Here is a 25,543-nt window from a genome sequence, read left to right on the forward strand (position 1 = left end):
ACCCAGGGCTCCCCCTAAACTCCATCTCCAGCCCTTTTTATTTTTCAAGTTGAGACAGGCTCTCGCTAAGTCGCAGCGGCTTCCAACGTGTGATCCTCTGTCTCCGTGTCCCGAGTCCCTGGTGTGTGCCACCGCACTGGCTTCATTGTCGTCACTTCTTGAGAGGCCAGCGGTCAGATCTGCATAAGGACAGATCTGGGAGTCATCAGGGCCCCAAGGCCAGAAGGGGCTGCCCAAGGCCCCCATGCAGAGAAGCCTGGGCACCAGATCCACCCCTTCCTGGAGGGGCCAAGGGAGCCAGCATCAGGGGCTCAGCCACAGCTCAGTCTCTGGGGTCTGGGTGCCTTTGCGCTTGCCCAGCAGGTTCCTTAAATGTCCTCCCTCGCCACCCCTGGCTCCCCAGGCATCATGGGTTCTCAGAGGAGTGGTGCCCTGAGCAGGTAGGACTGCCACTCAGCTGACACTTGCACCTGCAGACACCAAACAGCTGGGTACAGACAGCTGAGAGCTGGTGCAGGAGCTGAGGGGGCACCGGGTGGGTGGGTTAGAGGGGCAGGAGAAGGGGAGCAAGACCTGGGGAGGGCATTTGGGGGCCTGAGGAAACCACACCTGCCCCATTCACACCCGATTCCAGTAGGATGCAATTCAGGGGCTGAGGTCACGGCTCAGTGGTGGAGCACTTGCCTGGCACGTGTGAGGCACTGGCTTTGATCCTCAACACCACAGTAAGATAAACACACAAAAAGAGAGATCCATCGATACTGAAAAGTATTTTTTTAAAAAATTGGATGCAACTCAAATGGGAAATGAATCTGCAGATTTCTAAATGGTCTTGGGACAGAAGGGACAGGAAGCTGTATCAGAGTCTTCAGCAAAGCCATGGACTAGTAAGGGCTTTATCATTAGCAAAAATGAGAGAGGTCCTATGAAAGTTTATTTAAATGATTAAAAAACTTTAACTTTGGGAAATTCAATTCAGCCTTCTTGCCTCCCTCCCTTCCCTATTGCAAAGGAGCCTCGCTTGCACCAAGTTCTGGGGTGAGTCCCTGCGGAGGGCAGTTTTGAGACTTCCCTCCATCGACACTGAATGACAAATTTTGTAAACACATGACAAACCCCTATTATTTCATAATTTGTAGTTTAGTTTTGCTTTTTAGCTACAGCCCCTGCCAAGCCTGTGGCTCATGGTTTCCTATGAAATTTCGGTTATGTTCAGTGGACTCGTTGCAAGTGGCTAGATTTTGATACCAGTGACCCAGATTTTGGTACCAGTGATCCTGGAATGTTACTCATTCTTGAGCCATGGGATCAAGGGGACTCAGAACAGGGGCAGGGCTTCCAGATTCCCAACTTAGGGATCTTTGTCTACTTACAGCCTGGACAGCTAACACCAGAAACCCAGTGTCCACTGGGTGTTTCTGCTTCCTTCGACTCTGCAGCCGGGTCCCCTTTCTCCCCAGGGACATTCTAAAACCAGTTGATTATCCATGTCACCAGAGAACACAGAACAGACCACACAGCTCAAAACAGTTCGGATCAGCTTTACAAAAAGTGAGAGGAAACATCTGTACCTAGTTTTCTTTGGGTTTAAGAATTTTTTTTTCTTTGTTTCTTTCTTTCTTTCTTTTTTTTCGGTACCAGGGATTGAACCCTGGGCACTAACCCACTGGGCCACATCCCCAGCCCTTTCTTGTATTTCATTTAGAGCCAGGGTCTCACTGAGTTGCTTAGCGCCTCACTGAGCTGCTGAAGCTGGATTTGCGATCCTCCTGCCTCAGCCTCTGAAGCCACTGGGACCACAGGCGGGTGCCACCACGCCGGGCGGTTTAAGGGAATTCTAATTGAGCACAGACTACTGGGGGGCATGGCTGGGGCCCAGACTGGCACTTGGCGAGTTTCCAGGGAGGGGATGCCATCCGGGCAGTGGGATTCTGGGAGGGTGAGGGCAGTGGCTGAGCGTGCATGATGTCATCTGACTGTCACTGAGGCTGCCTCCTGATTAAGTCAAAGGTCCTCAGAAAGCTGCCAGGAGCCGGTTCCCAGCACAGGGCAATTCAAACCAAACCCCTAGCACAGCCACAGAGGAACTGTACACACGGGCACTTTATAAAGTCTTTCAGAGGGTTCTCATCTTCCGCTGTGGCATCTGGAAATGTCAGTCGGGTGAGTTTCAGTTCCTACGACGCTTAGAAGCACCCCATGAAATGGGTCTCCACGGAGCCCATGGGAGCTCCCATCTGCTATTCTCAAGACCCAGCCCAGGGGCCAGCAGGGGATGCTGTGGTCTTCTGAGGTCACGCTCCCTGTGTCCCACCCTACAGGCCCTCTCACAGACAGGAAGAGGCCCTGGACAGCTCAGCTCTGCAGGTTAGCAGCCAGTCCCTGCCCTGGTGGAAAGGTCAATGGGAAGGTCAACATGATACCCGTGGGAAAGTGTTGCTTTTTTTTTTTTCTCTTCTTTTTGCCCCCTTGAGAGCATGTCTGCCTTCTAGAAAGTTACGCTGAAGGATGGGCTGATCCGCCAACACCTCTGGGTTTTCAGCTCAAGTCTGGCTGCTTTATGACGACTTCCACCTAATTAAAGAGAACACGGCGTGGACCACGTAGAGCAGCGTGGTGACGTAGGAGAACACCTGGAACCCAGAGAGAGCCCCATTAGTGTTGGGGGTGGGGGGCAGGCAGGGAGGCCCACGGGTCCACGCTGCCTGGAGCACCGCATGGTCCTGGGGCTGCCACTGTCCGTCACTCACGCACACACCCTTTCCTGGGGAGCCCAGGTGCATCCCTAATCCTCTCCCCACACAGCCCCAGGGGACCTGACTCAAGATCCCTGGGTCCTAGAACGCAAGATGAAACTACCAACTTCACCCAAAGTCCAGGTGTGGTCAGCTGACTTGAAATGGGAACACTGAGAGCCCCTGCAAGGAAAGCATCCAGGCAGGTGTCAATGACTCAGTGGAAACTGCCCCCCTCCCCCTCACAGGCACCAGCAAGACAGCGGCCACCAGCAATGGTGGTGGCTGAGCTATGAGATCTGAGACATGGGCCTGCTGGCCCTCGCTGGGGTCTCCAAGCTCCTGGACATCCCGACACCCTATTGGACTCTTATCCTGGGATCCATCATTGCCCAGGCAAGGGTGAAGGCCAGGGTCCATGGGAAGTTCGGGTCAGGGAAGGTAAGGAGGATGTCTAGCTTTTGTCAAAAAGAAAGGGCTCCCTAAGAAAGCTGTGGCAATTGCTTACAATGAATCAAAATGCATTCTGCTGCCATATATACCTGATTTAAATGACTTAATTAATCAATTAAAAATAATAAGGCTGTGAGAGGATGCACTGGGAACAACGGCCCTGGGGTGGTGGCAATGGTCACTGGTGACTTGCATGTCACTTGGGCACTGCCTGCTCCTGTCACCCTCCTTCCTAAGGCTCACCTGCCCCCAAATTCAATCTCTGCGCCTGTTTTTTTGACCTTGGGCAGGGGCCAAGAGTTTCCAACCCAAGCACAACACTTAGGGTGGCCACGCTTCTGTGACTCTTGAAAAATGCCATAAACAGCAGCCATCAGGGTGCCCGCTCTCACCCTACCCCCACGCTTGGGCAAGCTCTCCCCCCACCCAGGCCAGAGGCGATGAGTAAGCCGAGTTACTTAATAACAAGCCTAAGAGAATTCATCTCGGCACTCCTGGGTCTGAAGGGCGCGGTCACACCCAAGTGAGCAGCCCCGAACCCCCCTGTGCCCATCCGGTGGCACTCCCAGGCCATAGAGGCCCTTTGGCACAAGCCCAGCAGAAGTCCCCACTGTAACAGGAAATAGAAACTGTTTTGCAAATGGGGTGAAGAATGGCACGCTGAGGGCGGTTAGAGCCGGGACATGCAGGGATGGGTTCTGGCTTCAGATACCCTGCCATTAGAAGAAACCTCCAGATTTCTCTAGAAATCTCCGGGTCTCTGCAGGCAGCTTCCACCAATCCTGTTGGGCAAGGAGGTTCTGCCACCACCAAACAAGATGGGGAAGAAGCTCAGGTTCTGAGACATGTCCCAACCAGGAACCACACAGAAGCCTCAAGACAGGCCAGAAGCCTTCAAAGTGAGAGAGGCTTGGAGACCCCTCCCCAGGCCCCCATATGCCCTGCAATGGCCACCCCAAGACCACCTGAGGGGCATGCTATGGCTGGGAGGGATCTGGGGTTAAATCCTGAGGAACGATGACTCCCTCTGCCCCATGTCCTGATCCAGTGGATGTTTTTGGTGGATCTCATGACTGCATGGAACCTGGTTTGCATTTACCTTCATGATTTTGGTTCAGTGCATCTGCCTGCTGAGAACATTTGGATCTTGATTCTAGCACTCTTGACTTTACCTGGGCATGACTATCCCACTCCACTAACAAAATGTGGGGACATAAGCAAACGTGGAATGGAGAAATGTCACTAAATACTAAATATTTATACTAAATACTAAACTGCAGTGAAAATAAACGATACACATCTATACTATACCACAAGATGAATCTCACAAGTACCAGGTTGAGAGAAAGAAGCCAGTCATAAAAGAATGGACCTGGTGTAACCCTACTCAAGTGAAGTTCAAAGGCAGGCAAAACTGAATTGGGTGCTAGAAATCAGAACCTGACAGGTGGCAGAGTTGCACAGTGGTAGTGGTAGGACAAGAGGGGTATTTCTGGAAACTATTTACTGAGTCCTATTTCTCCATCTGGACGCTAGCTGCACAGGGAATCTCACTTTCTGAAAATTCAGGCTGTACACTTGTGGCCTGTGCACTTCTCTGAGTGTACGCTGCCTTTCAATGAAAAGGAAAAGTCACAATACAGCACAATCCACTAGAGCCCAGTGATTCTCAACTGGAGACCTGTCCCAGCACTTATCCGCCTCACCTGGACTTTTCCATCAAGCATAGACCCACCAACCATAATCCATCTATGTTTTGCTACCACAGTCTGCAACAATTTTATGGGAACTGCCAAATGCTTTGCTGATGTCTGTTGAGAGAGCGGCTTCTGGGATTGGATAGGGAGAGGAAGAGGTGCCCCCTAGACAGAGAGAAGAATCGGAGTGGTCCGAGGGATGATGGTGGAGATGGAGGACCAGCGTTTCAGGGAGGGAAGAGCAACCAGGCTCCTGGCTGGCTGTGCTACTGCTTAGAAACTGGCCATGTGGGGAGACGTCCTCACACTGAGGGACACTTCAGGGGGTGTCAGGGACCCCGAGGTGGCCATGATTAGGGAAGTGGCTGTAAGCTGGCAGATTATTGGGAGAAAGGGTCTGGCCCACAGGGATGAGGCTCTGAGGGACTTTTTCACCAGATCCCATCCCAAAGCTGGCCACTGCCCATCCCCATGGGCTGCTCTCTGCCTCTGCCCTGCCCCTTCCTAAAGGAGGAAGAGCCCGTCTGGCCACCGGAGCAGCTATCTGTGGGCTACTACCATATTTCGCACCAGGATCTGCATGACATAGGTTGACTTCTAGAAATCTGAGGAGCTCTTTCTCAGAACCCGTTCTGGTTTTGCACTGTACCCAGTTAGAAATCCACCGTCAGCCAGAGCGAGTTCATGGGTCCAGGCGCACCCCTGGGCAGCCCTGGAAAAAGCTTCTGTGAAACATCCTTTCTCCCTGCCCTTCCCACCCATCCCATTAAAAGAAAATCTGTCCCTGACCTTAGTGTCCCTGTTCCTGAATGTCTGCTTCAGTGGACAACCCTCGGGAGGGCCAGGGTCAGAAGGCCCAAGTGTCCAGACACACTGCTCCAAACTGGTGCCAAGGTCATGAGTGGCACAGCACCTGGCCACAGAGAACACAGGTTCACTCTGCCCTGCATCGGTACCCAGGTCATGGGGTTTTGAGAGGGTTAAATAAGATGGTGCAGGATCCATCAGACACTGGGGGCGCTCAGACGCCTGCACTCCAGACCTGGCCACCAGGGTGCCTTGGGCTTAGCACTCCCTTCTCAGGGCACCTTCGCAGCACAGCCTCCGCTGCACCTAGGTGGCAGCACAGCAAGAGCTGTTTGTGCGCATGCGCCTGCTGGCAGGCGGGACTCACCACGGCCGCGATGTTCTCGCGGTAGTGCTTGTAGATGAAGCCGTCCTGCATGGAGATGGTGGCCAGGGCTTCCAGGACGGAGGCGCTGAGGTAGAACAGGGCAGCGACGCACTGGTAGGCCGCGTCCTGGGAGTCAGAAGGGGCAGGCATCAGAGGGATGGGAGGGAAAGAGTCCAGGACACAGCGCCTCTCCCCACTTGTCCCCATCTGGCCTGGCTCAGGTCCCTTGCAATCCGCGGCTGCTTCCTCTGACTCCCACCCGCCAGTCCCCAGCCTGTCTCCTCACAGAGGTGGTGTGACCAGTGCAGCCCAGGGGAGCTGAAGTCCCTCATCTTGGGGACCCAGAAAGCACTGAGATGAAGGGTCCCTGCTTGCCCTGCAGGTGGCTCCAGCAGGAGGTGGGGACAGCTTGGAGTCTAATAGGTGGAAGCTGGCTCAGGGCCTGAGATGTGCATAGTGGTCACAGACCTGGCTCCAACACGGCCTCCTTGACCAGTGAGAGGACAAGGCCATTTCCATTGTTCTGTTTTTTTTCCATTTTGTTGGGTTTATTTATTTGTGGGTTTTTTTTTTTTTCTGTTCCTGGCATATTTCAAAGCAAAAGAGTTGAAACGCTGCTGTTTTTAGTTGTAATTTAGCAGAGATTTCAAGAGTCCAAGCAGGAGGCCTCTTGAGAGTGGGCAGGTATCCCGTATGAGGGTGCTGCTGGTCTCCAGGGCCTCACAGTGGATTTTACACAGAAGAAAGGCCACATGCCATTTGTGTTCCCAGATCCTTTCTGTCAGCCCTGTGTAGAAGCCAGTGGCAGGGGAGCCCTGCAGCACGCGTGGCCTGGCCACTGGGGAGCCATGGCAGGGGCCAGCCTCTGGGACCCTGCTCCCCAAGGTGAAGGCAGCCCTCCTGGTAACAGAGGTGCAGGTGGATGGGGAGGGGTGGGGCCGTGGTTATGGGTGAACAGTGGTCACGGGAGAGGAAGCTGAGCAGCCCAAGAGGACACCGACCAGCAGCACAGACATCGACCTCTGCTTCCACCTCAAGCCTCCTAGCTGCGGGAGCCCTGGCTGCTGGCTGAGGCTGGGCCAGCTTGGCCTTGGAATGTGCCAGGAGATGTCTCCAGGGCAGCCCCACCATGTCCCAAGAAGCCAGTTTCCCAGGGCAAAGGCCCAACTCTCCCGCCTCCCACCAAAGCCCTTGGCTGGCACTCACCAGGGTGATCCAGGACGTCTCCCCACCGTGGGCGCCAATGATGTACAGGACAAGCAGGGCAGTGGTGGCCACAAAGCAGAACACAGACACAAACATCACCCAGCCCTGGATCAGGGGTATGGGCACCAGGGAGGACGCGATCAGGATCCATACCAGGCCCCCGAAGATCTGCAGAGAGGAGCAGGAGTGGGGTCAGACCAGAGAGGTACACAGCCCCCAGGGCACAGCCGCAGGGGGGCTCTGGGGGTGCAGAAACACAGGAAGGAGGCCAAGACAACTGGGTGGGCATATTCCTTGCCAAAAAATGACCCTTTCATCCCCCAAAGTCCTGGACTAGGTCTCCAACCTCAGTCTTTTCAATCACCCTCAATATCGCTTTCCTTTATTTTTTTTAAATACAGTTTAATTTTTTTTTTTTTTTTTTTTTTTTTTTTTTAGTAGTAAGCCTTATATCACTCTAACATGCCTGGCATCGTCAGACGCACTTGACAAATATTAGCTCAGTTAGCTCTCACAACAACACTGGTGGAGGAAGACCCATGTAGAGAGGACATGGACATAATTTGTCATTTCTAAAAAGAACTTAACATCATTCAGCACTGTCACGAGAAGGCTGTCCTGAGAGTCTATCCTCACTTACATGGCTATGAAAATGTCCTTTCTTTTATGAAATACTTACAATCAGTCGATTCTTCTGATCTTGGCAAAGCAAATCAGCTGCACTATGTTACTGGGTTTTGTTGTAGTTGTTGTTTTGTTTTGTTTTAAGATTTGACCCCTTCCACCTCCAAGTTCAGGAAGTGCTCTGTTGGAGCTGAGGTTGGCATGGAGAGGGTCCAGGTCAGTCCTGTCTCCTTGGATGGCCAAGGACAGGTGTGAAGGCTGCACACACTGGGGTTAGCCAGGGGGCACCCCAGCTGATGTCCCCAGGGTCGGTGAGCTGTTTTCAGAAGGGAGCATGGGGACGGAGCAGAGGCCCTAACATCCTCAGTGACCCCACGCGGGGGCTGCCTCTACCTCTCCTTGATCCTCTTTACCCCAGTGGCCATCAGTCCAGCCTCATCTGCCTGACTCCCTCCAGGTGAGGCCTGGACTAGGACACGGGAGGAGGTAGCTCTGGAGGTGGAGGTCTCCAAGGACCTGCGGAGTGTGGCACGGTCTGAGCACCCGGGCTGAGTTCCCAGTCCTCCATCCCCCGCAGTGACAACCCACATGGTGCCTTGACCCCATCTTGTGGACCTGCTGCCCACCAGCTAGGTAAGAGGTACCACCGTCTCCACAGTGTCCTCCGAGCCTCTTGACTGGGGATCATCAGGGACAGTCACATTGGGTAGAAAAATCAGTGCAATAAAGTATCTGGGTTCATCAACACGAAGTTGTTCTGAATGAACCAGATGTGGGCGTCCCCTTCCCTGATGACACGCAGCAGGGCCAGTGGCACACACTGGACACCCTAAAAAATGAAAGTCCACTGGGCATGGTGGCACATGCTAGTAATCCCAGTGGCTCGGGAGGCTGAGGCAGGAGGATCATGATGAATTCAGAGCCATCCTCAGCAGTGGCGAGGTGCTAAGCAACTCAGTGAGACCTGTCTCTAAATAAAAATACAAACAGGGCTGGGATGGGGCTCAGGGGTCGAGTGCCTCTGGGTTCAACCCTGGTAACTCCCCACAAAAAACTGAGAATCCTCCAACCACCTGGGAGAGGGTGTGTGCAGATTTCTTATCGTTGTGTTGAAGATCGACCAGATGACTTAACCTCTTCCTCAAAGGCACTGACCCAGGGACATGAGCAGGTCAATGGCTGTGCAGGACAGGGATGAGGAGGAGAGGGAGGAAGGCATGGAGGAAGGAGAGTTGGTCAGGCATGTCCAGCTAGTGGGCAGAGAGAGGCATCAGCCTGGGACCCCCTCTAGGTCTGGTCACCTGTGCCCATCTGAGGAGCTGGATCTAAGGTTCCTTGTCCATATGCTCCCGGGGGGTCCTGCACATCTCCTCGGGCCTCAGCTTGAGCAGAAGTGTACCTGGTTGGTGGTGACATGGCCCTTTCCCCAACCAGGGGATGGTTGCATGTAGCATGTAGCTGCTGACTCCTGGGGGCCCTAGGAGGACCACTGGCTATTCATCCTGGGTTAATGGACCTCGGTGTTCTGGTGAGTGGTCACAGCTAGACTCAAGTGCCTCAAGAACTATAACCCCCGAAGGAGCACCTTGGGTCACCCATGGTGGGTGAGCACTCCTTTATAGGCCTGTGGGACCCTTGGGACTGAGGTGCTCGTGGTGGCCAGTGGACTTAGCATTGAGGAACACTGTTGCTCTCTGGGAGTTTTCTGATTCACGTAAGAAGGGCGCAGCGTGGAGCTCGGTGCCTGGGCTTCCCCTGAAGCACCGGCAGGCAAAGATGAATTGGATCGTGGCTTGTTTTTATGTTTATGGTGGCAATATTGTAATTGTGGCTGAATCAACTATAAAATACGTTCAAGGTCACTTGGCACCCAGGTGACACCTGGAAACGGCACAGTCGGAAAGGGCACTCAGCTCCTGGTCTGCAGAGTCATTTCAATTCACCTCTTACAACCAGATTCTTCCCTGTGTGGCCTGAGGTAGGAATGGTGGTCGGCAGTCAAGGGCAGGACAAATGACTGGAGATCAGAGCGAGGGCCCTGCTCCACATGCTCACCAAGGTCTCACACATGCTGGTCACCAGCTCTGGCTCTGAGCTTCCAGCAGCCACACAGAAGGAACCAGACTGTGGGGATGGAGCCAGACCTGCCTTGGGTCTGGTCTGCTTCCCAGCCTGACGAAGGCAATGTCCCAGCTTCCTGGGGAATGCACCGTCCCTATCACTCCATCCATCTCTCTCTCTCTCTCTCTCTCTCTCTCTCTCTCTCTCTCTCTCTCTCTCTCTCTCTTGCCCACGGATGCAGGATCCTGGAGTCCATGGTCTGATCCTCTGTCCACAGCTGTCCATAGACCAAAGCCCAGATTGGGCTCAGCCCCTGGGCAGACCACAGGACTCTGCCCTACCTCATTTAACAAATGGCCCTTAATAGATTGGGTTTTTCCTTTGCATGGTTTATCTATAGTAGGTTTCATTGTAGGAGTATGAAAGAAAGTCTCTCTCTTTTTTTTTTTTGAGGGGGGTACTGGGGATTGAACTTGGGGGCACTCGACCACAGAGCCACATCCCCAGCCCTATTTTGTATTTTATTTGGAGACAGGGCCTCATGGAGTTGATTAACCCATGAGCCACATCTCCAGTCCTTTTATTTTTATTTTTAGACAGAGTCTTGCTCAGTTGCTGAGGCTGGTCTGGAACTTGCCATCCTCCTGCCTCAGCCTCCCCAGCTGCTGGGATTCCAGGTGTGCACCATCAGCAGCTATTTTTCTTAATAGTTTAGGTGTGTGGCTGGTGGGATCTGCAGATGTGGAACCTGCAGGGGTGGGGAGGGGCAGTTGAACGTGGCTGCTGCTCACGCATCTGTCTCTGGTGGGCTCATGGGTAAAGCACCCCTCAGTTCAATCCCCATATGTCACCCCACCTAAAAAATTCAGAAAAGTAATTTCATCTATAATGAATATGGTAGGGGCTATTTTTTCTTGTCACTATTCCCCATATAATATGGTATAACAACCAGGAACACAGCATTTACATTGTATTAGAAAACAGAACTCCTGCAGAGAGGATTTAAAGTATACAGAGGATGCAAATACCATGCCATTTTATACAGGGACTTGAGCATCCCCCGATTTGGGTAGCTGAGTGGGGAGGGGTGTCTTAGAACCAATCCCTGACAGCACAGAGGGACACGTGTGTAAGGAAGGTGGACAACCCCAGCCCTGGATGGCAAAGCAGTCTGACCTGGTGCATGGTATCCATTGACTCTCTTTTTTTCTTTCTTTTTTTTTTTTTTTTTGGCCATTGAGCCACATCCCCGCCCTTTTTACTTTTGACTTTGAGACAAGGTCTCACTGAGTTGCTTAGAGCCTCTCTAAGTTCCTGAGGCTGGTTTGAACTCAAGATCCTCCTGCTTCAGCCTCCTGAGTGGCTGGGATTATAGGCTTGCGCCCAGCTCCATGACTTTAAAAAAAAAAAAATTTTTTTAAATGATGTTGATAGACCTTTATTTTATTCATTTATTTCTGTGCAGTGCTGAGAATTGAACTCAGGGCCTCACACGTGCTAGGCAAGTGCTCTACCACTGAGCCACAACCCCAGTCCCTCCACTGATTCCTGAAAGAAGTGGACTGGGCTGATCAGCAGGCCAAAGGGTGATGGAGCAGCTCTCCAGGGTGAGGAGGAGTGTGTGCCAAGCCCAGAGGATGCTGAAGCTAATGCAGGACCTCCAGATGACCGGGAGCCCAGCACGAGGTGGAGACACGGGGCGGCAGGAGATGGGCTCAAATCGGGGTGAGCATGGAGAGCTGAGGTGCGGCGTGACTCATGGGAGCCGGCGCCCACCCCTCTCCACCTACTAAGTGGCCGGAAAGCAAACAGAGAGCAGGCGCAGCACCCACACCCGGGAGATAAGTCACTCATGGGCAGTGAGCAAGCCATTCCTGCCTGGCCTCAGGACCCGATGGCCAAATATTTGTCAAGAGCAAGGGGTAGGTGAGGGGTCAAGCATCTCCCTTTGTAAAGAAAGCTCTGGGCAACTTGCAGCTGCCAGGGGGCGAACGATCAGAGGCAAGTGTTTTGAAAACGTTACTCACCCAAGCAGAGGCACTGCCCGGTGTCTGCTCACCCGAGTTAAAGTCCAGACAAGTCCCATCACCTGTGACCTGCACCCCTTCACCATCCCTCCTAACAGGACAGTGCAGCTTCTAGCAGCCGTCACAGGTAGAGCTCTCTATGTGGACATCCCAGTGGATTCTGTCCCCAGCTGGAAGCTGGGGGTGGGACCTGGGCTGAGTCTCTGTGGTCCCCAGTCCTGACTCAGCATCTCATCAGCTGGGACACCTTAAAAAAATATGGTGCCCAGCACCATGCCCAGGGCTGACTCAACCAGAGAGAAGCAGGGCTCAGGCCCAGGAGCAGAGGACCCTGCTCTTTGCCCAGGGCCTGGAAACACATTTTCATAACATCAGGCTCCTGGTGATGTTCTGGTAACTACAGCCCAAACAGAAGAGGAGACGGGACCTTCCTGAGTGCTGTGCTTTCCAGGGAGGCCTGAGGTCGCCTCTGCAGCTCTGCGTATCTCTCTGTGCAAAATGTCACCCTAAAATTTCCTCTCTTCCTGTTTTGATCTCTACCTTGCCTTGAACATGAGACTAGCTTGACCCTGTGTGTCCTCTAACTGCCAGGACACAGAGTCACTGTGAATGGGGGAGCCGTGCGGGTTCTTGGAGGTCCCTCCCTGCCCTGATATTTGGGGATGGAAATCACCTTCTTTAATTCAGTCCGGGGTTGGATGCAGGGCAGAGCTGAAGTTCTGTAAGAACCAGGGACCACGTACAAAACTCTACAAGATGTTTTCAAAGATTTAAAAAAAAAAATCCCCTAAGGAGATAAGTGTTTGGGGGAACTCTCTCTCTCTATGTGACCCTCAGGAAGATTCTTTTTCTTTCTGAATTAACCCATGGGAAGTATATTAGAGTGGGTAAGGGTGCGGACTCCAGAGACCAAGTTAGCAAGTTTGTATCTCAGCTGTGTTGACCCTGGGCAAGTTCCTTAACTTCTCTCTTCCCTTATCTAAAATATAGTGATGATGATAATCATGGAAGTTGAGAACCAGGTACAAGTGAGAGTTCTACGTGCTTATAACCATTGTCATAGACAAGCAAAGTGTCACCTGTGGCCAGGTGAAAAGCCCAGGGGTCTATGATCTCTGTACAACTATCCACTTCCAAACTTGCTGAGGGCTGAAATTTAATAATTACCTCAAAAGCATCAAAAAGTGCAAAACATACAATCTCCCACAAACTGAAAGCTGAGAAAAATTCATCTGCCTCTGCAGAAGGAAACGGGTCAGGCGTGAAGACAGAGGGAGGCCTTTCTCCTAACAATGCGCCTCAGTCCCACCAGGGGAAAGGAATTCTCCAGCACATTCTCGAGATTCATCTGCAGCTTCCTTTGCCTGTGTGGCTGAAAGGGCTCTTCATCCTCGTCCCCAGCGCTTCCCTGCAGGCCTTGGTGACTGAGGTCCATGCCAGGGGCTTGCTGGAATTCTCTGGATGCTTCCCGGGCGGGGCTCACTGGACCCTGTCAAGGTCTCTGCAGCAGAGACTCCTCCCCAGCAAGACAGGCCAAGACCTCAACCAAAGCCAACCCCCACGCCTGGCTCTCCACCCCACCCTGGGAGCCCCCTGCCGGCAAATGCCACCAGAGTGAGAAGCAAGAGGAACTGGCCACAGCACTCAGGCCCTGCACCCAATGCTGAGCCATGCTGCCATTGGGCCAATAGGCAAAAATCATGTCCCCGGGGAGGCAAAAGAGAGATAGTCTCGCCAGATGAGTGGCACGCGTGGACGATCCAGGCTGCCTGGCGCTCCGGGCCCGGGCAGGGAGCTCTCCTGAGACCTCCAGGAACAGCAGCCCCAACCAGCCGCTGACTCTGCTCTCACCCAACTAGTTTATCAGTCAAGGGTTATTTCAGCGCCAGGAGGAGGTATGTGTGGGCGGTTTGTCCAGCACAATCACTGTGTGCTCTAGGAGAGGCCAGCGGCCTCACCAGCTCCAAGGGCGATGGCTCACGAATCCTCCTGCGTGTTCTGTGGAAGACGGGTGGTTTTCTTCTGTGAGTGTGCATGCGTGTGTGATTTTGATGTGCGAGTTGTGCATGTGTGGGCCTGTGAGCTGATTTGTGCAGCTGTGGGTGTTGGGCATATGTGTGTACCCACGAATGCATGTATTCTTGTGTGCAGAGGCAGGTTAAAGAGGAGCCACCATGGAGGAGGGACATGGCCTCACAGGATGACAGACTCTGAGACCAGGGTGAACGCAGGGCGCCAGGTCACAGAAGAACACAGAAAGGGGAAAAACAAGACCCCTAAACAGCGAGGCCTTCCCAAGGCCCTTGGCCTGCCCACCCATGATAGGTCCAGAGGGAGGCTGGGGGCCTCTCTCCCTGTTGGGAGGGGAGGCTGAGAGGGCAGGAAGCAGACACCACAGGTTTCTCTAGTCCTTGGGAAGCTCACCTCCCAGGTGTGGAGGCACAGGTCTCCTGACTAGTCCGGGCAGGCCTCCTTCACCCTGCCACTCAGTCATGCACTGGACAGACTCCAGAGTGACCACAGTGAGCCCTGGGGACAGGCACACCCAGGGAGATAAGCCTTATTCAATGACACACACGGAGGGCAGACCAGTCTCCTTCCTCTCCTCTGCAGACTCGCTGCTGGTCCCCACAGGAGCAGCTCTGGGTGCACCAAGGGTAGATTCAGGCTTTGGTGAACGTGTCAGAGCCCCAGAAGGACCGGCAAGATGCTCTGCCCGGGACAGGAGCAGAGTCCAGGGATCTGCACTGCTGCCCTGTCCCTGATGCTGATCCCATGGGAGGGACCTGGGGAGGAGGTCAGGTAGCTCTGTGTAGAGAACCCCTCCCTCTCTGCCCTCTGGAAAGGCAGGTTATTGGGGGTCTGACCTCTGGGCTGCCCCTGGGAAGAGCCCTGAGCTTGCTCAGGAGGCCACCGAGCTCAGCTTACCTGTGCCAGGGGCTCCCTCCTCTGAGCCCTTTGGTTCGGAAAGGCTCCTTCCCTTCAGGGGGGGACCCATCATGCCATTATCCCTCCCAGGTAGGCCTAGACCGTGTCCCTTTATCTAATCTGAAGTGGACAGCAGGACTTGGGGGATTTGGGTCTGTTTGTAAAAAGCGGGGTAGAGACTTGGAATTCCAAGAAACAGGGGCCAAGTTCAGGCCTGCAGTTGATATTAACAGGTGACCGTCCTGGGCAGATCCCCGTCCAGGCCCGCACCTCCACCCAGCCTCCATCCCCTGGGAAGCCTGTCCCCGGGCACCAGCCACCACAGAACAGGCGACAGCTGACTTCACAGCCACCCCCCAGCACTAGCTACAGGACATTCACTAGCTCCCAAGTGAATCAAAATGCCTCTCGGATCCAGGTCCTCATTTGGATGGAAAATTTCGCCTGCCACACCTCTACCCGCCGGCTTCAGCCAACAAGATAAACAGAAACCTGGAGTTTCCGTGAAAAACACAGGGTAAGCCACCTGGAAAAGACAAAATCAGTGGAAACACTAGACCAGAAAGGTGCAGCTTCAGTGCAAGAAAAACCAAAGGTATCAACAGGAGTCACCAAGCCAGCTGGAAATGTGGCCAGCAAACACACAGGACAGTGTGCCGCAGCCCTGGGGGACACTGCCCACTGGGCCGGGCGCTCTTCCTGAGGGTCCCAGGAATACCCTCTTGGAGATTGGTGACGGATGTTGGTTGCACCCCTCTGTCTGCCCCTGAGGCCAAGGACTCCTCTCGTGACTTGTAAATGTTGGCCAGGTGGGAGACTGGGTGGAGGGAACCGGTGGGGCTGGCCTGCAGGGCCACCTCTGGCAAAGGAGCCTTCCCCCGGGCCCTACGGCAGTGGACATGAGTGAATGCTGGGGCTGGATTTCGGGGGCATCCGGAGACCCACCACGGGTGGTTCCTTCCTGCCAGGCCCCTAGATCTGACCACGTCTGACAGGGAAGGCAAGGGGGGAGGTGAGGGCAGGCTTCTGTGCCAGGGAAAGCCCCTCCCAGAGAAGATGCCCGTCCAGACAGGCCCTGCACTGCCACTCATGACAAGTCACTTTGGAAAGGCTAATCCCTGCCCGTGGTAATGGGCTCCTATACCTGGGGACAGGTGCAGCCATCAGTCTGACACCGGGAACCACAATGCTGCCCCACCCATCCCGCACCAGTCTGGCCGAGTGGCACACAGAGCAGCCCAGCAAGCACCCAGTCCCCAATGCAGAGAAGGCAAGATGAGGCAGCCACTGTGCCTTCTCCTCAGCTGCCCCAACAGGCTGGCCAGGATGGCCCTCAGCCCAGCTGTCCCCTCTCAGTGCAAGAAGGACCACTGGGAAGGTCCTATAGAAGGTGTCATCTGAATGGGACAGGGGACGGAAAGAACAAGCTGAGTGTCCTCAGCAGCCCCACCAACCCCAAACCTCACCCCACCTTGCCTCGCACACTTGGCCCTGAGAGTGGCACACATGGGCACCTGAGGTGCCAGGTGGTGGTGGGTGGGCAGGTTGACCAGTGATCCCAGAGCACTCTGGACTGAGGGAGTCCTAAGACCCACAGAGGGGTGGCTCCCTTCCAGCCACACTCCTAACCTAACTGTGCCTGACCTGTAGCCAGGAGCTGCAGGACGCATCATCCTACTGGTCTTGGTCTGTGAAAGTCACTCTGTGATGTTCACACAATGACAGACTCGCCCATGGAAGGGTTTCTCAGAACGTACAACTGTCCTCGCACAACTGTCCAAGAACCCCACCATAGTCCTTGAGGTGGGGCTACTACAGCCCCATTTTATTGGCATGGAAACTGATGCACCCATTGTCTGCATGCAGACAAGCTGGCCTCAGAGCCCAGGGTCACCCAGGGTCACCTGTCGGTCACCTAGGGTCCCACTGGCAGTTTACCAGAATATTGGCATCAAGGAGAGAGACCAGCCCCCTTGTCCTCCCTGGCTGGCAGCCGCCGGGGTGTCTGGACAGGAAGGGCAGGCAGAGGAGGTGGCTCCAGGAAGCTGGCTTCTCCCTGCCCCACCCTCCACCTGGACAATGAGCCTTGATCAACTCCCGGCCTTGGAAGGAAAGGAGTAGTACCTCACCCCTCATCTGCAGGCGCAGGGTTCCTGTCCTGGGACTCAGTCTTGACCCCTCACCTGCCCCCACCCACAGGCCAGGGATGTCATCTTCCTCCCTTTCTTGGGGTGCTCACCCCTCACAGTCCCTCTAGGGCCCTTCCAGAGTCAATCCAGCAGCTTCACGGGGACTTCAGTGTCTCTCCCAGTGTGTCCTGGACACCCTCACAGGAATCTGAATTTCAGGTCAACTGAGAGTGGCCATGTCACCCCACCTCCCTCCTCCTACTGTCCATGTGTGTGGACCCATCATGATTGGTGACAAGCTTTCCTTTAACTTGCTACATGTTCTCCCCAGGCCCAGGGCCTCACTGCATTAAGACGACTCCACGCTGGGGGGGGGGGTGTGGTCCCACAGGGACATCCATGAGGAGGCAGCGGGGGCATCCTGAGACCCAGAATGGTAGAGAACCCTGGGTGGTGTGTCTCCACCCTGGGACAGCCTGGGGCAGCTGGAGGCCCAACAGGAGCTCTGGAAGCCGGGCCTCACCACCAGAATGTAGAGGCATCTTGGACCCACCATGATGCAACACCAACAGAGACCTACTGCATTCTCCAAGCTCCTCAGAACCACCTAAAACCGGAGGAGGTCAGCCACATGACCTGGGTTTCCTACTTCAAGGCCATGGGTCACTGCTACCACCATCTTCACACCCATCCACACCAGGGGACACCTGCAGGAGGATCTCTCCCACCATTGCCTGTCCCTGGAAACTGTGGGCCCAAAGTGCCATGTCCAGGGACTGATGGTTCAGAGGACAGGAGGAGGTCCCAGACTGGCTCGTGTCAAGGTAGAAAGCACCCAGACCCTCCTGCTGGGCAGAGCGGAATCAGCCCCCAGCCCCTGTCTAGCTCAAGACGGGATGGCCCTAGGTGGCCCTGTCCCAGCCCCTTCTCTCAGGGAGGATGCTCTGGGCCCAAAGCAAAGCCCAGCCCTTCCTGAGGTCCTGAGAACTGGCGTGGACCGGCGGCACCACTGCTCTCGCAGTCTCCTGGCTGGTGTAGTGGGTGGAGATGCCAATGGTCACCCTCTGTTCCTGGCCATCTGAAACTTGAGCGCTCTCCTCCTGGCAGCAGCATCCCGGGTCCTCCCACTCTCTCCTGAGAGCGGTCAGCAGAGGGGGTGCCTCCGTTCCCCCACAGCCAGGGCCTGTGGGGTGACTTGGGAAAAGCATTAAGGCAACCTGTTGAAGTGTCGCTGGGCCGTGGGGCAGCAAGCAGGCAATCCCACGGTGGCCACACTGAGTTTCCAGAGAACAGCTCGAAGTCCCTGACTCCTGATCAAAGCAGGCCTCGGGTTCTTGAAAAACTAGAAAAGTCACTTCTCAAAGCCAAGATCACCCCTCACCCCGCCCCCAGCACCAGAGACCTCTGTCTATAATTCTCCTTCCTTCAGCAAAGACGTAGGAAGGAGAAAGTCGGGCAGCACGGGACCGTACCCCTCCCTGAATAGCCCCATCGAGAGGCCCACGACAGAGGCCGAAGACCCCGGGCTGGTAGCCAGCGGATGCAGCAGGAAAGGTCATCCCAGCTGCTGTCCTGTGCTGTCCAAGTAGGACCAGTCCCACTCCCTGGGGACCACAGGCCAGGTTCCTGGCTGAGGCCACCGGAAAATTTCTCCTGGGACAGAGAATCCATGCCCTGGACCCATGAGAACCCCAAAACACCTTTTGAAAAAGCCTGAGGGGTGGCCTGGGGGCAGATGACCACTCCTACTGAACCCTGAACCCATGTGTGTGTGTGTGTGTGTGTGTGTGTGTGTCGGGGTGCAGGGCTTATCACTTGCAGATTCTGGGGCCTAGTGACTCAGAACCTGCTGAATGTGTCTTTGATTAGGGCGGTGGTGTACTGGTCAGCTTCCCATGGCTCTCAGTTTCACTCCCTGCAGGGAGAGAAGGAACCCAAGCCCTGCCCAGGGTCCTTTCTAGAAGACAAAGTCCCTCTTAGGTGCCTGGATGGGACAGACTTGCCATCTCAGTAGGATGTGCTCCAGGGACCCTGGGGACCCGGTGACCTGGGCAAGATTATCCTTTTATGAGCCTCAATTTCCCCCCAGTTCTGAAAATTAGGTTTCATGATTGGGCATCTCGTCTCCTAGGAGTCAGGCTGCCTGTTCAATGAAGCCGGAATGTGGACCACCCAAGGGAACTCTGCCATCACCCCGCAACCCCATCCTGGCTCTGTGGGGCGGCTCTTCCCCAGACGGAGGAGCATCCAAGACTTGTCTGGTCACTTGCAAGTAATAACAAGACCCTCTTCGCTTTGGATCACAAAACAGCTCTGGTTTTAGTAATTACCTTAGAAATTAAAGCTGCAAACCAATTCCATGGCTCCCCTATCCCTCCTCCACCCCCAAACACGGGCTGGCTTTCACCCCTGGACCGCTGACCGCGCCTGTTCTGTGTGCTCCTGGGGCATGCCGGGAGGGGAAACACCCACCCGGGGTGGAATTCCTAGCACACTCTCATCCAAGAATGGCTCTCCCCACTCTTTCTTTGCCAGCCTGCCTACAGGGGAGGAGGGAGGTGGGTCAAGGGTCTTGGCAGTGTCCCCAGGGACTTCCTTCCCACGTCCTGAAAGGGTGGAGGTCTCTTCTCTCAGAGCACTTTGTGGGAGAAGTGGCCTCCTGGGGTCTTGGCATTCCATGGGAGCCTCCTACCGGGCAGTGGTGGTCTGGGCGTCATGGCGGCCCTGGCTGGGAAGGGAGGAGAAGAGAAAGCAGACACTGTGGCTCCGAAAAGAAGCGTCCTCAGTGGGTGGGGACTTTTTTTTTCTTGCAGGGGAGGAGGCCATAAGCAAGGCCTGGACATCTCACCCCTGGGATCCAGGGGGATGCCATGACCCCACTACCTGGGGGGTGCTTGGAAAGATGGGGGCACGCTGAGGGGCTGGGCCTGCTTCCCACTTCCTGTGAGGACCTTGTAGCCTTCAGAGTCAGGAGCTCTGGGATAGGGGTGCTGAGCCAGGGGGAGATTGCCAGGCCTACCCCTGCCTGCTCCAGTGGGCAGTCCCCTGCCGTGGGAGTGGACTGCAGCTTCACTCTGCTGGCCCCAGACATCTGCACCTCCCAGGCTATTGGGATGTCAGGCCTGAGAAACTGAACCGTGACTCATCATCGGCTCGATGCACTACAAAATTAAAAAATAATGAAGCGTTTCACATGCGATGGGTGAGCGAAAATTACAAAGTCTGACGCTACCAGAGGGGGACAAGGATGAAGAACAATGGGGACTTTCATAGGCTGCCTGGAAGAGTCAGAGAAGGTTCAGGTCTAGCCTGAAGCTTATTTATATGGTTTTGTAGGGGAGAGGGTTCTTTATAAATTAATTCAAAATTAGGCAGAGTCTTGGAAGCAGCCTGAGCAGGTGGAGGTGCTGAGCTTTCTACTAAGTCCCCTGCTGGGGTGGGTGAACAGGGATAACTCTTGGGGACCGTGGATACGTAACACCTGGGAAAACAGATTGTGTGCCCTCTGACCCAGCGAGCTATATCCTCCCTGCATTCCCAGAAAAATTCCTGCAGCAATTACAAGAAGGGTCTTGCCAGTGTTGTACACAACAGCTAAAAGTAGCAAACCAGAAATAGCCAAAATGTCCACCAAGAGAAGAATCCATAAAGAGCATCAACATGTGTAAACCTCAAAACATCATGTTGCAGGGTTTGTGCAGGATGCTGCTGTCATTAACAACACCAGGCTCATTGTCATAGTGCAGCCTGATGAGCTTCACCTTCAGCCTAGGGATATCCCTGAGGAAGAAGGAAGGAGAGAACAAGGTAACAAGGGGCCATCTAGCAGGCTTAGACACCATCGTATAAGCTTTATTTCCTTAACACTAAGAAACAAGGCAAAGCATTAGGCTTTGACAATTATTATTGTACGAGGGACTGAATCTAGGGTGCTTTACCACTGAGCTGCCATTTCTGTGTTTGTTATGAGACAGGGTCTTGCTGAGTTGCCCAGATTGACCTCAAGCTTGTGATCCTCCTACTTCATCCTCCTGGGTTGCTGAGATGATCAGCGGGCACCCCTGTGCCTGGCCAAACCCAGTCATCTTAAATCAACCAGTTGAGTGGTATTCAACGTGTTCCTAGTGTGGTGTAGCCATTGCCTCTATCTAATTGCTCCCCAATTCCCACCTCCCTGTGCTACCACACCTGGCTTCTGCATACAGTTTTCAAGGGTTCCAGACAAGAGCTGCTTTCAAGGTTGATCAATTCTGTAAGATGAATCAGAAATGCATTCCTTTCAATTACTGGATAATTTTCCACAGTAGGGATCTATCCTAAGTTGTTTATCCAATTCATCCATTGATGGGTACCTGGACTGTTGGCCCCCGTGGGTCATTTCGGATAGGGCTGCTAGGAACACATGTGTACATGTACTTATTTGAGTCCCTGGTTTGAATCCTGTGGTTGGGTATGTAGGGATGGAATTGCTGGGTCCTAGGGTATTTTTTGAGGAACCACCAAACTGTTTTCCACGGTGTCTGAACTCTTACATTTTCAGAAACAATGCACAAGAGTTCCAATATTTTTCTATACCCCAATCAACCCTGTTATTTTCCACTTTCTTTTTGTTTGGAAGTTTTATTGAAGGCCTTGCTGCTAGACCCATTTAAACCAGAACAGCCAGCCTAATGGTGTGAAGCAATATGCCCCATGGCTTCCATCCCATTCCCCTGGTGACTAACATGGCAGAGTATAATGTGTGTTTGTGTGTCTGTTCAAGTCATTTGCCCATTTTCTAGTTGGGGTTTTTGTCTTTTTGTTGAGTTGCTTCATAGTCCATGATTTAAGGAAACCCTCCCAGGAGCAGCAGGTGCCTCTCAGGCCCTTTTCTTCTCTACTCCTTCCTCACGTCAAAACACACACAGCTCCATGTGCACCATCCATGCAGAGGAAAACCTGAAGGGTTAGTGTGCACCTCTTCTCCATCCCGGACAGCAGCGACCCTGCCTCTAACTCAGAAAGCAAGAAAGAAACTCAGAGGTAGAGTAAGACGTCCAGGGCCTCCAGGGAAGTGACAGCTACAGGGGGAGAATACAGAAATGGAAGAGAAGCAATTTCTAAGATAGCTGACAGGGAAATGGTATGAACCAGGGGAATTTATTCATTCTAGAAACTTCTACTACTGGTAGGTGATAAAACCAGGCTAGAGGAGTAAGTTTAACAGAAGGTTCTCAGATTTGCCCCCCCCCAACTCTGACCAAAGATGGCCCTGATGGGTTGGCTGGGACCCTCCTCCCCACTCCCCTACAGATTAGATCTTGCTGCCTGGCTGGGCTGTTCCTACCCTCAGGGGCACTCCTGCCCCCCTGCTGAGCCACTAAGAGGAGGCCTGGGAGCCCTGGGAGGTTGTCCCTTCTGGGAAGTCAGGGCAAACCATTTGCCTTCACTGAGCTTCCATAGGGCTTTGAAGACTCTAAGTCACTCACACGACATTCAAGAGACACTAAGACCTTTTTTGTTGACAAGCCTCTCTGCCCATCACATCGCACCAGGAGACATGATTTCTTAGGGTTGCAAAGCTCTGCCTTTGTAAAGCCTGAAGGGAGGACTCACTCCTTAGTCCTGGGTTCCAGACAAGACCTGCTCATTTTCAGAAGTCCAACCTTGCACAGACAGGAGACGGGAAAGAGAAGCTCCCAGAGGAACCTCATGAAGGAGGAAAACCCAGTGGGTATTCTCAGGCCTAGGCCAGACTCAAGGGGACTCCTGCATGGAATCCATGTTCCTGGTGCTGTTGGGGGTTTTGCCAGATAACCTGGAATGTGGAAAATCCCCAGGTGGCCCCAGAGCCAGCTAAAGACCCCTCAGAACTTGAGCAACCCCCTCCCAACTTGGGGCCTGGCTGTCCCTGTCTATAAATAGTGGGGCTGGGCTCAATGGTATCCAAGATTTCTTTTAAATATTATTTCCATGGTTCTGGCTATGCCCAGGATGTGAAGTCAATCTGGATGAATGATAGCCCTGCCACGGAGCAACTTGGTTTCCCCATGGCCCCTCTTCCAAGTCCTTTAAGGATGACACCGCCTCCTCTCTTCTGTGTAATCACCTCCCACCATCAGACAAGAAGCGGGGGTCCTGCTCTGAACCTTTCAGCTTCCCACACTGTCCTCCTTAACCAACCCTCTGGCTTCTGCACCGGGTGGCACACACAGGAAAAGGTCTCCCCACCTGCCAACCACACCCACAGAATTAATAAAGCACAGCCCCCCCCCCAAATAAAGCACCAGAAGCCCCCAGGGAGTTGATGCCGCTGGGGACCTAAAGCCTAGCGATACAGTGACACCTTACCGGGAACCCACAGTGAAAAGATCTTTCCTGCAGCCACAGGGGCTCAGTCCCTTCAGCGCAAGGCGGGACCAGCCGCAGGTGCTGAGCCTTCTCCAGCCCTCAAGGTCAGCCAAGCCGTGGGGACTGGCTCCCCGCCCTCCAGGGGAGAATAACTACGGAGCAAACGCTGGCCTCTATTTTCCTAATTCCAGGTCAAATTTGTCTCACATACATTCATTCGTCGGAAACTTTTAAGAGTCCAGAAGAGAATAATTCGGATTCAGTTTCTCTTAATCTCTAAACTTCGTTCGGTAATACTAAGGTTTCTATTGCTGATTTCTTTCTTTTCTTTATTTAAACAAAACCTTGTCCTTTGAAAAACTCTAGGCATCCTTACAAGGACTTGGTCCGACCACAGGGCAAAGAGCGGGGTGAGTTTTCCCTGCACAGCCAGGCAGAGCAAACTGGGCGCGCCGCCCTGAAGACCCTGCGCAAGGAGACCCTGCCAGGCTTGCTCCCAGCATCTGACCTGGGGTGCGAACTGTCATTGGTCTAGAAGGGAACAAAAGACTGGGCGGTGGGAAGGACTTTCTGAGGGTGGCCCCCTCACCCTGTCCGCGCTACCTTGACGCTCCGGGGACCCGCGCAGCTTCCAGCTTGGGCCCGGATAGCTGCACAGTGCAGCGAGAGAGAGGCCGCTCCAGCCATCCCGTCCCCTCCCCGCCCTGGGACAGGGCGCGCGCCCCACTCACAAACTCAAAGACGAAAAGTAAGTCTGGGAAGGTGGCGAAGACCGAGAAGCCACTGGGCAGGGAGCTGCCACCCGAAGCCGCTGCGGGAGCCATGCCGGCGAGCTGGCGTCGGCCTCGGGACTGGACGCGCGCGGCTGCGGCTCCGGCTGCTTGCTGACCACTCGCTTGCTGGCGAAGCCCAGTGGCCGAGCACCCCCGGGCGCGGGTTAAGAGCTGGGGCGTCCGGGGCATCAGAGGGCGGAGCCCCAGGCCTGCCCCGCCCCCGCCCCACCAGGGGACCTGGTCAGGGCGCTGCAGGCGCAGCCCAGAAACACACCCAGGGCACTCTGCGGACTAGCGGAGCCAGGGACCGGGACCTGATTCCCGCGTTCCACCCAGGGCTGCCACCTCTCTGCCGAGAGCAGGATCCGTGGGGCTCTTCGAGCTTTGCGCGCCTTTCAGGTGATCGCAGTCCTTTGAGAATGATGGCCACCAATAGTCTGGTCTCTTAACCCTCCCCTAAGGGACCCCTCGGGTCACTATTGCTTTAACTCTTTAGTTGGGTCTCCATCTTTCCGCTGGGTGCTTTAATGTGCAAGACCTCCGCGTCCTGGTTCACGGTGGGCGGGTTCCCGGGCCGCTCTAACCTGCTGGGTCTGCCTGGAGTCTCTGAGATGGCTCTGGCCATGGATAGATCCCTTCTTGGGTGGTGGGGACCCAGCAAGGGGAACCTCGCACCCGCCCCGCCCTGGTCCTCTTGATGCAGCCGCTGTGTCTGAGTGAGGGCAGGGCTTGCTCTCACCTGCAGCGGTGCTGGGCAGGGTCACAGTGAATCCCCCCGGCAAGAAGGAGCATTGATAGAGATTGGAGTGGGACGACCACGCACCCCACCCCAAGAGCTTTGACTCTGTTGACCCTCGGGTTGTTTAATGTTTTTTTATCGTTTGTTCGTTGTTTTGCATTTTTTCTTAACAATTTTGAAATTCTTATTTGCTTTTATTTTTAAACAAGCATCACACTCCCCTAGTTGCCCATTTAATTTATTATTCTCAGTATCACTGCCGAGTTTCCTTTACAACCTGATAACCTAAGGCATGCCAGGAGGCAGTGGCGTCAGCTTTTAGCTCACACCCTACCTGTACCCAGGGTCACTTCCCCCTCTAGCAGCTCTGTTCCCTTTCCAGCTGCTAGAGAGAGAGGAAAGGAAATTCCTTCACTTGTTTTCCAAAGCAAATGCCCTCTCCCTTGACTTATGAAAGGGACCAGGCATTTGAAATGAGAAAGTCCCATTCTGCCTTGGTGAGCCTCTTCCGGGTCTTCCACCTTGGTGTCTTGGAACTGGCAGGACCTCTTTGGCTATGAGGGGCTGCAGGGTTTTCTGGGGCCCTCCCCTCTTGTCCTCACTTATGCTGGGCGTCTTCCAGCTTGTAAAGTGGACCTCATGGCTCCCAAGAGAACATCTTCCTCCC

The 25,543-nt window shown here is 54.2% G+C and overlaps 1 protein-coding gene across 2 annotated transcripts; it reads right to left on the reverse strand.

Annotated features, from left to right (window-relative positions):
* Window positions 1-932: 932 nt before the first annotated feature.
* Window positions 933-24,260, reverse strand: Mal (mal, T cell differentiation protein (MAL blood group)). Of its 2 annotated transcripts, none has more exons than XM_077791943.1 (4): window positions 24,096-24,260; window positions 7,266-7,433; window positions 6,060-6,185; window positions 933-2,574 (listed from the first exon to the last, which is right to left on the reverse strand). In XM_077791943.1, exons 1-4 carry the CDS (start codon window positions 24,186-24,188, stop codon window positions 2,539-2,541), a joined length of 423 nt encoding a protein of 140 aa, XP_077648069.1. In that variant the 5' UTR covers window positions 24,189-24,260; the 3' UTR covers window positions 933-2,538. The 2 variants fall into 2 exon arrangements, with proteins under 2 accessions (XP_077648069.1, XP_077648068.1); XM_077791942.1 differs by having other exon boundaries at window positions 933-2,633.
* Between the last annotated feature and the right edge of the window lie 1,283 nt (window positions 24,261-25,543).

This window comes from Urocitellus parryii, chromosome 12, assembly GCF_045843805.1.
Source record: "Urocitellus parryii isolate mUroPar1 chromosome 12, mUroPar1.hap1, whole genome shotgun sequence".
Lineage (NCBI taxonomy): Eukaryota > Metazoa > Chordata > Mammalia > Rodentia > Sciuridae > Urocitellus > Urocitellus parryii.

Bases quoted from the DNA above. Each gene is read 5' to 3' on its own strand.
- Mal (XM_077791942.1), bottom strand. From the start codon at position 24,188: ATGGCTCCCGCAGCGGCTTCGGGTGGCAGCTCCCTGCCCAGTGGCTTC. The intron at 7,434-24,095 runs GTGAGTGGGGCG...TCCTCTCTGCAG, and splicing joins TACTTTTCGTCTTTGAGTTT to ATCTTCGGGGGCCTGGTATG. The intron at 6,186-7,265 runs GTGAGTGCCAGC...TCTGACTCCCAG, and splicing joins AGACGTCCTGGATCACCCTG to GACGCGGCCTACCAGTGCGT.